This window comes from Hyla sarda, chromosome 4 (genome assembly GCF_029499605.1).
Source record: "Hyla sarda isolate aHylSar1 chromosome 4, aHylSar1.hap1, whole genome shotgun sequence".
Classification (NCBI taxonomy): domain Eukaryota; kingdom Metazoa; phylum Chordata; class Amphibia; order Anura; family Hylidae; genus Hyla; species Hyla sarda.
The window spans coordinates 44,829,205-44,842,981 of record NC_079192.1 but is presented as its reverse complement, the minus strand read 5'-3'; the positions used below and the strand labels follow the sequence as shown (position 1 = coordinate 44,842,981).

Below are 13,777 nucleotides of genomic sequence, written 5' to 3'. Positions count from 1 at the left end.
TCTCCAGTGAGATAAGCTTCTTCCAGAGGTGTCTGGCAGCGGAGCTCTCATCTTTCCATGGTTTACATGTTTAAAGGGGAATCAGGAACAATACCTGTTGGCCAACCAAGTGGTCAGCCACATCTATTGAAGGCATATTTCCACCTCCATACGCGCAGTGGGTTTATACATGCTGTGCATATCTCTCCCTTCTCTGTGTGGCCGTCTCATAGACTTAAAAACCCATAACACTTTACTAAGGAATTAAAGGAAGTTCTGTAAAGTGACTGCTGCGGCTCAGGGCTGGCAGAAAACTAAACAGTTCAGTATTTCCTGTGTGCTGATTGTGTCACAGCCGGTGAGGAAACACTTCCTACCGCATAGACTGATGTAGAACCCTCTGTGCCTTCACTACACTGGTAAACATCCTCACATGACACCACCGCTTCTCCATGCTGCAGAAATCCACTTTCAGTACAGAACCTTTGACAGCCAACTTGAAGCTTCTAGGCCCTGGTGCTGAATCAGTCATAAGGCCTTTACTTACGGTGTGCCATTTTTAGTATCTGGCAGAAAGGCCTATGGACCCAGTCAAGCATCAAGGCCCAGATTGGACTGCTACCATGCAAAACATTCCTGGTGAAGTTACCCTATAAGTTATACACATTTTGGGTACTTCTTAGTTTTCCCCTTTATTTCAATAAAAAGTGATCACAATTATGGTGGCCAACTGAAGGCTTTACCAGTGGCAGCGCCAAGGTAGGCTTGATTTGGTGTGGTCCTGAAGGCATCAAAGGGTTTATACTTCCATGTTTCTTGATTATTTGGATTGCACTGAGTTCCTGTGTGTACATTGAGGTTGTTGCAGAGAACAGGGGGTTAACCTTTGTAGTGTAAGGATGCTTTGCCTGTAAGAGCATGGTCACATATCCGTCCTTCAATATACTGCTCCGGCCCCTTTTTCTGGGATAGGAGGAGGTACTTCCCTTTGTGAAATGTAGTGTAGTCCTGACCTCGGTCAGAGGAGCACATGGGGCTCAGGAGCTCCTGTTACCAGACAAGAAGTTTGCCACAGGGTGCTTAGTAAGGTCACCATTTATCCCAGTCATGTCCAAGTCTGCTAGCGGGTCCCACTGTAAGTATAGAGCTCATTGTATAGAAGTAAGTTGTCACAGAGAAGAGAGAAGTACTCTTCTACTTTTCTGTAAAATTGACAGGGTATCGTATAGCCTAAGTGCAAACTCAAGGGCCACTCTAAACTAACGGACGACTTCTTCTTTAGCTTGAACATCTCTCAGCAACGTCCATCATGAAAGTAAGTGGCATGGCATACCACAGCTCACCCCATGTGAAGATCCCTATAGCTGCTCAGATATTAAGGACACCTGCAAGCAAAATATCAAGTTCAAGTAGTATAACAAGGGCCAGTATATTGTGAAAAGTGGCCACATTCTGAGGCTCCCAATTTACATGGGTATCATCTAGACCTGCTGTTTACATCATAAGTTTTACAAGTAAAATTTGCATTGCACCTTCTCCTCGTTTCCCTGTGTACGGTTATCTTCACACACCAACTAAAAATGGGCACCCCAAGCACCATCACCAGCAGACAGTATACTAGGATGTGCCCCGAGGATCCCACTACACTACCACCAAGTGCAGGCCCTCCATTGACAAAGCTGTGCGCACCTAGGGCTGGGTTACATGGGACTGCTACACCACTTGCAGCACCATTGACGTTCCAGTAGAACTATGGGTCCCAGCAGAAGACCCCCTGGGTCGCCACACAATTGTTTGACAACCTGTCCACTGAATTTTGAAATGGATACCAGCTGCTGCTGACCCCCACAGATCTAACTTTCCGACCCAATGAAGCCAGGTTTAAGATGACATAACTATTCAATGACGCAGGTAAAACATACTCACAAACATTTCTGCTTTTTTGTAGGATAATCCAGTTAACTTCACCGCAGAAGTGGTGCAAACCTCACCCAAAAGTGGGCTGTTTGGTGCGTTCTGGGGGACATTCCTGGGCCTCTATGCAAACAGGGCCCACTTCCTTCCATGCCTTTCATGATGTCACGTGTCAGGTTGTTGTTGCTAACCTGATGATCCCCTAGGAGCCCAAGTACTCTTTTGTCAAAGGAGTTTACCCCGTAGAATGAAGTTCACCAATGAGAAATCCAGACATTTGTGTAATGTGGAAACTACTTGAAATGTTACTAAACCTTCTGTGCAAATCCAGTTATAAGACAGTTTTTGTAGCACAGTGAAGTTAGTCACTGCCACTTTGAGAGTTGCTTTATTAGCAGATAACCTGACTGGAAGTCTCTGGTGTGCTACTAGTTAAATGCAGTTGCAGATAAAATACAATAACAATCTTAGTAGGTGCTGTCTACTGTGAAGATCCTACACAGGTTGTCTTACTTTGATGCAGGTACTTTACTTACAGGTTTTGTGGCACAATACCCTATATATTTATATATATATATATATATATATATATATATATATATATATATAGATATATATATGTATTCTAAACCACAAAGCGCTAAATCCAACTTTAGTTCACTGAATGGATTAATGTACGCAGAGGGGTCCTTGTCCAGATTTCTCCTCCTCTGACTAGTAAATACTCACTTTTGTAGCTGAAACCTGAAGTATGATGCCCTCACAGAGTGGACTGGAGACAATCTTTTAGGTGAAATTCTCCAAATGCCATACACTGAAGATTCTTAAACTAGGTGAGCTCCTTTCTGGCCTCAACTGAGCTGAACCTAGGAGATACACTCTAGACTAGGTATGTGTCTGCCTAGAAGGAGCAGAGCCAGGAGAGATGTTGCTTGGGCAAAAGTCAGACCAGAACTAACTTGTTTGGGTCCAGCCCTCTGAGGAGAGGCAGTTAGATTAGGGACTCTTCACACAGCCTTTCTGGAAGTTTCTTCATATAAACTAGCTTAGGAATCTGTCATGTGACCAATGAATCACTCATGTGATACAAGCAATGCAAATATTTAACCCCTACACAGTTGTGCGATCTCAGTGTTCGCTATTTTGGCAATGTAATACACAAAACAGTTATGCTGGTCAATTCACAGTACCCCGTAGGGGTTTCTCAGCCATACGACATGTAATATCTTGTATCTGGGACACTGCAAGACTTGAAAGTCTTGGGCCACAATGCAAAAGATTTATCTGGATCCACAACAGTTGATGACATTGCATTCTGCCACCAATTTATATGAATGAATGTATTTGACATAGTACTGTATGCATGTGCAAATAGCATGATATGCATAGCTGGATGATAGGGGCAAAAGGGGCAATTGTCCAGGGTAGCCTCTACCAGTTGCTTCTACTACCCTCGGGATTAGCAATTGACAACTATTCTTATATTATTAACATAAATTGGAAAGCAAACAAGGTGAGGACCAGCTCACCCCGCCCCGGACAGCAGAGCACGGATCCAGGTGCTGGACGGAACCAGCCAATGACAGGAAAATGAAGGAGAACGGATCCAGCTCAATGCAGGTAAAATCAAGTTTAATCCATAGGACAAGGAAGGAACACGTAACGCGTTTCAAGCGCTATACGTGCTCATAGTATGACTAAGAGCACGTATAGCACTTGAAAAGCGTTACCTGTTTCTTCCTTGTCCTATGGATTAAACTTGATTTTACCTGCATTGAGCTGGATCCGTTCTCCTTCATTAACATAAATTGTATTATAACTATAGTATTTACTATGATAAGCAGCCTGGCAATCAATGGGTTATGGGACCTTCTTTCTGCATACAGAACTTTGTATACAGATCACATCAGGACCATGGACAGTGGTCAGGGGCTGGGTGGGCTGCACTGCCTGTGGTTTAGGAGTGAGCTGTGAAGGCCGGATAAAGACATAACATTTATATAAAATAGTATCGCCGTCCTAGGGCATAGGTAGGTTTTGGGGGCCAAGGGGGGCACCAACTAATTATTCTGCCCTAACCAAGCTATGTACAGTAGATAAAGGGCTATAGCAGTTGGAAAGTCCTTCTAACATTGCCATCATTCTGTGAATTACTTATGAAACGTCCGATTTTACATGCAGTCCAATCTTGGTAGATGTCTTCTGAAATGCTCTGTGCTGCTGTTTTTCCCTGTTCGTTCCACTAACTGATGTTACGTGCCCTCCTCACTCCTCATGTAAACCTTTGTACTCCCTAACATATGAGTAAGCAGGTCACTATATTCATCACCTACTGCAATGGTCTTCAAACTGTGGACCCCCAGGTATGGCAAAACTTCAATTCCCAGCATGCAAGTTTTGCCACAACTAAAAGTCCAGAATTTGGAGACCACTGAAATACTTTTTTAAGAGGGCAGTGTGTCTCCTTGAGGAGGCCAAGTTGGGCAAGATGGACTCCTTCAGGCAATGCCAACTATTGGAGGTAGCTTCTCTAGAAGACAGTGCCTAAAGAGGTTATCTGGGGTAGGAAACGTATCCCCTATACAACGGTTAGGTGATAAGTATCGTATCATGGGATCCAACTGCTAGGACCTCCAGCCCCCAACCTTTCGAGACAATCAGAACATCTCTGCCGAACTTCTCCGTACTGCTGTGGATCCCTACTCTATCCAATATCTATTTACCTGCCATTTTGTTCCCATTCCTCTGCTCATACCATAAAACTGGCATTACTTGTCCTCAATAACAAAATTACAAAAGCCTCTCTGCCTGTCACAATGGTCACTGCCTCTCACAATGACATCACACTCTTCTATTGCTGCTGTAACTATACCCATCATCTACAGATTGCCCTATCGCCACCCATTTTATAACACTCCACAAACTGTTGTGTCGACCACCACAGGGTTACATGACTGGACCGGTCACTATTCCCCAGAAGATGAACCCCCCCCCGTCTTCCGCTGCTGTAACAGTGCGACCATGGTTTTTCTACAGAGTGATAATATGCCAAACCACAGGGCCGAAGCCTGTGGTAAAAAACCCTATACAGTAACCCCCCGACATGCGATGGCCCCGACATATGATAAAATCGACATACGATGCTTTTATATGTCGGGGCCATCGCATTAACTGCTGTCCGACAGCGCAAAATGCTTAAGCTGCTGTCGGATAGCAGTTTAAGCATCCCGGGCAGGTTCGCTTACCTATCCCCGCTGCTCCGGGTCCACTTCAAGATCCTCCGGCGTCTTCCGCATCTTCTCCAGGGTCCGGGCCTCGCTTTCCGGCGTCGTTATTACGTCACTACGCACGCAGCACGTCAAAGCAAGGGCCGGACCCTGCAGAAGATGCGGAAGAAGCCGGAGGATCGCGAAGAAGACACCGGAGCAGCGGGACAGCATCGGGAGCCCCTGGGACACTATCGGGAGCGGTGAGGACCTGGTCCGGAGCGGCGGGGACAGGTGAGTACAGCTTCCTATACTTTACATTGCACGGATCCCTCAACATACGATGGATTCGACAAACGATGGGTCGTTTGGAACGAATTACCATCGTATGTTGAGGGACCACTGTATATTACAACCCTAAAAAGCTACTTTTATTGAGTATTAGCGATGAGCAGCAGGGGCCATATTCGAATTTTCAATATTTTGTGAATATATGGATGAATATTTGTCCTATGTTCGCGAAATTCACATATTCGTTATGTTCGTTCTTTTTTTTTTTTCATGCGTAAATCTGTAATGAAATTCGCATAGTGCGGATGCGCAATTATATCTCACCTAAAAGAAGGGAGGGATCAGAGTCCAGTCTGGAAGTGCCGATATTCACATAAAAATTTGCATAAAAATGTGCATAAAAAAACAAATATTCGTCATTCCGAATATATATCACTACATTCTAAATATTCGTGAAAACGCGAAGTGCCAATATTCGTGGTAAAAATTTGCATTCCGAATATTCGCACTTAAGACTATTGAGTATAATTTTAAATGTAATCCCAAAGTGAAGTTAAAATAATTACTAGAGCAGGGTAATATATAAGTGTCAATATGTGGTACAAAAACGGATCCTCCTAATATAATATGAGCGGTACTACAGTACACGCTATGTAATTGCCCTGTCTAGTGTGCCTTTAAAACAAACACTTATATGCAAAAACAAGAAGAAGAAAACAGACAAAAGCGCAATCATGTGCCGTTATTCCGATAGACAAGGGGTTACCACTAGCAACAATATGGTAACGTGGTGTTATGCTCAGAGCATAACACCTACTGAAACTTGAATCCCCAATCTCTGGGTGGGTAGCCGTGGTGCTGCCTGGATCGTGCCCGTCTCTGAAGTCCTCACAACCTCACAATGTGAAGTTAAAATAATTACTAGAACAGGGTAATATATAAGAGTCAATATGTGGTAAGGAGACAGATCCTCCTAATATACTGTATTTTTCGCCCTATAGGACGCACCGGCGTATAAGACGCACCCAATAAAAATAAAGATTTTGAACCCAATAGTGATCTTCAATAGTGTTGAGCGGCATAGGCCATATTCGAATTCGCGAATATTCGTCATATATTCACGGATATTCGCATATTCGTAATATTCTCGTTTTATTTTCGCATATGTGAAAATTCGCGAATGCGAAAATTAATATATGCGAAAATTAGCATATACAAAATTAGCATAAGGGACAATTCGCATATGCGAAAATTAGCATATGCAATTTTTTGCATATGCGAAAATTCGCACACCAGTCTCACACAGTAGTATTACAGCTTTCTTTACACCACACAAGCTGGAAGCAGAGAGGGATGATCACTGTGATGTGTACTGTGGAAATTTTTTTTTTTTAAAAAGCTAATATTCGTAATTACGAATATATAGTGCTATATTCGCGAATATTCGCAAATTCGCGAATATGCGATATTCGCGAATAAAATTTGCATTGTGAATATTCGCGAGCAACACTAATCTTCAACCTGCGGACCTCCAGATGTTGCAAAACTACAACTCCCAGCATGCTGGGAGTTGTAGTTTTGCAACATCTGGAGGTCCGCAGATTGAAGACCACTGCATAGGAGGTAATACTCACGTGTCCCCGCCGCTCCGGACCCGTCACCGCTGCCCTGGATGTCGCTCCATCGCCGTTCCCTGTCGCTCCGGAACGTTTCTGCTGCTGGCCGGGTATCCTTGCTCTCCGTCGCCGTCATCACGTCGTTACGCACGCCGACGCACGTACGCGACGACGTGATGACGAGGAAGGAGAGTGCCGGCCATACAGGGGATCCCTGAACGGAGAAGACACCGAGGAGGCAGGTAAGGTCCCTCCTGGTGTCCAGTAAGCACTAACCCGGCTATTCAGTCGGGCTGTTCGGGACCGCCGCGGTGAAATCGCGGCGGTCCCGAACAGCCCGACTGAACAGCCGGGTTAGTGTCACTTTCCCTTCAGACGCGGCGGTCAGCTTTGATTGCCGTGTCTGAAGGGTTAATACAGGGCATTAACCCCAGTTTTTTTCCCTCAGATTTGGGGAAGAAAAAGTGCGTCTCATACGGTGAAAAATACGGTAATATGAGCGGTACAACAGTACACCGCTATTTAATTGCCCTGTCTTCCTCAGGTCCTGAGGAAGAGGGGGTCCCACCCCTTGAAACGCGTAGTCCCCAGCGCTTTGAATACATTTTTATTTTTATTGAATAATTTCCACTGTCCGACTCGGTATCTGCTATATACCACCGGGAGAGTGCCAAGAGGATCAAGCTTCAGTAGGTGTTATGCTCTGAGCATAACACCACGTTACCATATTGTTGCTAGTGGTAACCCCTTGTCTATCGGAATAACGGCACATGATTGCGCTTTTGTCTGTTTTTTTCTTCTTGTTTTTGCATATAAGTGTTTGTTTTAAAGGCGCACTAGACAGGGCAATTACATAGCGTGTACTGTAGTACCGCTCATATTATATTAGGAGGATCCGTTTTTGTACCACATATTGACTCTTATATATTACTCTGTTCTAGTAATTATTTTAACTTCGCTTTGGGGTTACATTTTAAATTATACTCAATAAAAGTTACTTTTTTGAGTTGTAATATATAGGTTTTTTTTTATCCCAGACTTCGGCCCTGGGGTTTGGTATATTGTAAATTTGGCCCCTAGCGGCCATTGTGGGTCCTTGTTGTCAGAGTTTCCACAGAGTTTACCCCTCACCATAGATATTAGGGTAGATACAATGAAGCCATTAAGGCCCTCTTCACAGGCCACATTTAGCAAGTTGAGGCCAAAGTCGACATGTAGCCCCATTGATAGGTAGAAAGCTTAAAAATGATAGACATGTGTATGGATGTAGGGAAAAAAAATAAAACATTTTAGTCCTCTGCTTACTCCCGATCCTGTGGTGCTGCACTAAACTATCTGGTGGAAGAGTATGGTCAAGTCAACGTACACTGTGAATGGGCCACTGCAGCCAGTCATTGGCCTCAGAGATGACAAACTCTTTCACGTGACTTTAAAAGGGAACCTGTCATCAGATTTTACCATATATTAAGCGTTATTCATGGTAAAATCATCTTCCTTACCATACCCAGTAGAGGTTTCTGCCAGCAGCGATGGTGAAGATAATGGGGGAGATTTATCAAAACCTGTGCAGAGAAAATGTTGTCCAGTTGCCCATAGCAACCAATCAGATCGCTTCTTTCATTTTTCAAAGGCCTTTTCAAAAATGAAAGAAGTGATCTGATTGGTTGCTATGGGCAACTCAGCAACTTTCCCTTTGGACAGGTTTTGATAAATCTCCCCCATAAAGTTTGAAAGGTGTCCCCCGTCGGCATGTAAGTAGTCCTCTGGGCGGGGAGCCATCCTCTTCTAATCCCACCTTCTCCAGCTGTAATCACACCGCCTCAGAGAGATTGACAGCCCGGGCATGTCCCACATCATTGCTCTACTCCGTCTGCTTAGTTACTGGTGACACTGGATGTCAATCACACTGAGGAACAGAGGTGTAAGTTGTAGCTTCTGGGCCCAAATGCAAAATATGCAACAGGGCCCCATATCTACCATGTGCCATTTATAATACCGATCTCATATGGGGCAGACGTACCTTGGGGTCCTTATAAGCACCAGGGCCGCGGTGCGACAGGTTCTTCTGCACCCCCTATAGTTACGCCCTGGGCAGGAACATCTCCCGGGCATGGTAGGGAAGAAGATTTTATCATATAGAACACATTGTACAGGTATATGGTGAAATCTGATGACAGGTTCCGTTTAAGGACAGTAACTGGCAGCAGTGGCCCATACACAGTGTACAGTGCAGTCGGGTACAGATGGAGAATGGAACCAGGAGCTAGCGGAGGAGACAGCACGTTTTTTGTTTTGTTCTGCCATTCCCTGCTAGAAGGATAGAAAAATCTATATATATAAAAAGAGAAGGCCTGACTCACTGACTCATCAACGCCCAGCCTAAACCCTTGGACCTAGAAAGCTGAATTTTTTCACAGGTGTTGTTTTTAAGACGAGGAATAAGAAAGGATTTTTCTAAATTCAACCCTTAAGGGGGTGAAAAAGGGGTTGAAAGATTGTATGGAAGTACATCATTTTTGAAGCTAGAAGCATGAAACTTTGTTTTTGGCTAACAATTAGAGATAAAGAAAGACGTGTTTTAACGTTTTCTAAAATTCCACCCCTGAAGGGATGAAACGGGGGTTCAAAGTTTGTATGAATTAACCTCTGGCCGCAGAAAGCCGAGTATACCCGGCGCTGCGGCACGGGAGGGTTATGAAGCGAGCTCAGGAGCTGATGTGATAGCCTGGGGGAGTAGGTATATGGGGTCTAGCTGTGCGGTGACTAAAGGGTGTCTGGTTAACCTTTTCTATTCATGATGCCAGGGTGAGGGCTCCTCTGCAATGCTTGTCCTACCGCCACCCTTCCCAAGAGCGATAGGGAGGTATGGAATAATTGAATGTCCACAACCGGAGAGTTTGCTGAAAACAGTCAGAACTTTACGGAAGATTTTATGCAAGTTTCATAACCAGAACAGTCTCTATACATGCAAAGTCTCTTGGAGATTGACAGTGGTTGGAACCTTAAGCGTTTTAGAATCCATAGACTGATATGTGCTGTTCCATTGAATTTAGGGGATTTAGTTTCCGTCCAGTAGTCACGCTAGCTTTAGTGGGGATTAGTTTAGAACTCACGGTTTAGCTTAGGCTGAGGCCGGTAGGTTTTCTGGCCTAGCGTGTCTTTGAAAGTTGCGCAGATCCGTCCTGCTAGTCCGGCATCCACGAGAGCCGCAACCCAAGAGAGCGATCATTGGCTACAGCTCCCTTATATGGGCAGGGGCTGGACTAGAGCTAATTGGTCCAATACTTCTGTCAATCACCTTTACATAGAGTTATGGGTAAACATGTGACCCAAGGACCTCCAAAGGTCCTCCAACATACCATAGAGGAATTAACATAGTCAGATGACCGAAGGTCATGCGACGCTAACAAGGTAAGTATACTATACATTATATTAAATATACACATTATTAAATATTTACACATAAACATTATAGAATTGGAGAAAGAAGAGAGGCGACCAGCGGCTGTCCCACCTGGGGGACCCTACCTGAGCATAGTAACTCTGACTTTGGGGACCATTATACAAGGTACGGTATGCAATACCGTACCGGGACACCACACTGAGCTCGCATCATACCCGCACGGTCCCGGCTGCTATCAGCAGCCAGGACCCGTGGCTAATGCCGGACATCGCCATTCCGGCAGATGTCCTGCATTAACTCTTTAGACACGACAATCAAAGTTGAAAGAATTCGGGTTGTTTGGATGTCCGTAGACTTTACCCAGAGAAGCCTCATTACTATGGGATCGTAAAAAGTAGATCTATGTTACCCCGAATTTAATGCGAGCGAAGCCGCAGGCAAAAGCTAGTCATAAAATATATATACTGTATACACTGTTCAAAAAATAAAGGGAGCTCTAAGATAACACATCCTAGATCTGAACGAATGAACTAATCGTATGAAATACTTTCGTCTTTACATAGTTGAATGAGCTGACAACAAAATCACACAAAAATTATCATTGGAAATCAAATTTATCAACCCATGAAGGTCTGGATATAGAGTCACACTCAAAATCACAGTGGAAAACCACACTACAGGCTGATCCAACTATGATGTAATGTCCTTAAAACAAGTCAAAATGAGGCTCAGTAGTGTGTGGCCTCCATGTGCCCGTATGACCTCCCTACAACGCATGGGCATGATCCTGATGAGGTGGCAGATGGTCTCCTGAGGGATGTCCTCCCAGACCTGAACTAAAGCATCCGCCGTTGGTGGATGGAGCAAGACATGATGTCCCAGATGTGCTCAGTGATTCAGGTCTGGCGACCAGTCCAGAGCATCAATGCCTTCCTCTTGCAGGAACTGCTGACACACTCCAGCCACATGAGGTCTAGCATTGTCTTGCATTTGGAGGAACCCAGGGCCAACCGCACCAGCATATGGTCTCACGAGGATCTCATCTTGGTACCTAATGGTAGTCAGGCTACCTCTGGCAAGCACATTGAGGGCTGTGTGGCCCCCAAAGAAATGCCACCCCACACCATTACTGACCCACCGCCAAACCGGTCATGCTGGAGGATGTTGCAGGCAGCAGAATGTTCTCCAAGGTGTCTCCAGACTCGTCTGTCACATGTGCTCAGTGTGAACCTGCTTTCATCTGTGAAGAGCACAGGGCACCAGTGATGAATTTGCACAACCCCCACCTGTGGACATGAGTCCCTCATACCACCCTCATGGAGTCTGTTTCTGGCTGTTTGAGTGGACACATGCACATTTGTGGCTTGCTGGAGGTCATTTTGCAGGGCTCTGGCAGTGCTCCTCCTTGCACAAAGGCAGAGGTCCTGCTGCTGGGTTGATGCTTTCCTACGGCCTCCTCCACATCTCCTGATGTACTGGTCTGTCTCCTGGTAGTGCCTTCATGCTCTGGACACTATGCTGACAGACACACCAAACCTTCTTACCACAGTTCGCATTGATATGCCATCCTGGATGAGCTGCACTACTTGAGCCACTTGAGTGGGTTGTAGACTCCGTTTCATGCTACCACTAGAGTGAAAGCACCGCCAGCATTCAGAAGTGACAAAAACATCAGCCAAGAAGCATAGGAACTGAGAAGTGGTCTGTGGTCACCACCTGCAGAACCACTCCTTTATTGTGGGTGTCTTGCTAATTGCCTATTATTTCCACCTGTTGTCTGTTCCATTTGCACAACAGCATGTGAAATTGATTGTCAATCAGTGTTGCTTCCTGAGTGGACAGTGTGATTTCACAGAAGTGTGATTGACATGGAGTTACATTGTGTTGTTTAAGTGGTCCCTTTACTTTTTTTGAGCAATATATATATATATATATATATATATATATATATATATATTTATATTTATGTGTATATTATCCCAAAATCATGTAATTATCTGGCACTTAAAACGTCATAAACAACAACAAAAAAATCTCATTAACTGACTGCAAAAAGGCAGCTGAATAGGAACGTCATTCTGCACTTCCTTCTATGGAGGACACTGGTTAATAGGGCTCAGCGGGCGTGGTTGAGGGCAGGACTGTCTCCCATTTCTTGCAGAGCAGGTTACCTACAATTAATAGGATAATTAAAGTTTCCCGCACACACCTGGTATAGGAATTTAACCCTTTGTCTAATATTTGCTCGGACCTTGTGCACCAACACCAAATCCAAATGGACCCCTGATAGTGGAGCCCTGGATCAGACAGTCCAGCTGAGTATATGGAGGATTGTAACTCTACTCATGGCAGGGTAGGGGGAGCCACGTTCAGCTCCTGTCACACTCATGAATACCTGGTGTTTATCCAGCAGCACTGACAAAGTCATTAGGGAGTTTCCTCTTCTCACCCACATTACTTTGATTTCCTTGGTATCCCAAATCCAGATTCTGAGATACTGAGCATCATTTCTTTAGCCGGACAGACGTGGATTTTCAGGCAGCATGGATCATAGCTAGAAATACCATCACTGGCTTAGAAGACTTTGCAGTTCAGGGGGCTCAACTACTACTAAGGGTCAGCATTTATACCCCAGGCTTAGTTGCAGATGGTGAGGTACGTCCTTTAATTTCATACATAGAGCTATGTGTAGAATGTCAGCTCTCCGGTCCAGTTATTCATTATAGGAGCAAGAACAGCAAGCAGAGTTAAGATAAGGACAAAAAAGCTTTTCTCCTGGTATGAGACAAATGTCAACTGCTTTATAAGACTTTTTTTCTTTTGCCTTCTTCTGGATCAACACTTTAGGATTATAGTTTGGACTTTGTGGACCCTTGTCTTTTTTTTTTTTTTTTACTTTATTAACTATGTAACTAGGTAAGATGAGCTTCTTCTTGATCCATGTAAGAGATTTTTAAGGTCAGTGGGAACCTTCCCTGTTACTTCAGACATGAGCTTTGCAGGGGAAGTTGGGGCTACACCAAGATGCCTTGTAGGCGATTGCTATCTGTCAGCTCTCTACCACTCAGCGTTGATGGGGAGTCACGCCGCCCCAGTGAACTCTCCTCAATTGATCCAGTTCTGCTCTCGGCTCAGGAAAGTTGACCAGAAGCTTCAGGAGATGAGAGATGTCTACCAAGGATCAGGTGAGAAAGGGAAAATCTGAAGGGGACATTTGTAGGGACAATCAGAGGCATGTGGAATGGGTGGGTGATAGTATAGATAAATTGGATAAGAAATGGTCTGAATTGGTATAGACATCGTATTCAATGGGTTTATCCATTATGTCATCTTTTAGCAGGACATGAGTGGTGTCCTTGGGTACTTGT

The 13,777-nt window shown here is 44.5% G+C and overlaps 1 protein-coding gene across 1 annotated transcript in view; it reads left to right on the top strand.

Moving 5' to 3' along the window:
- The first annotated feature begins 419 nt into the window (after positions 1-419).
- Positions 420-13,777, top strand: part of GMIP (GEM interacting protein) — a 99,770-nt gene continuing 86,412 nt past the window's right edge. The window contains exon 1 of the mRNA XM_056570688.1: positions 420-1,114. Within this exon, the coding sequence (XP_056426663.1) occupies positions 1,087-1,114 (28 nt within the window). The 5' untranslated portion in view covers positions 420-1,086. The remainder of the gene's footprint in view (positions 1,115-13,777) is intronic.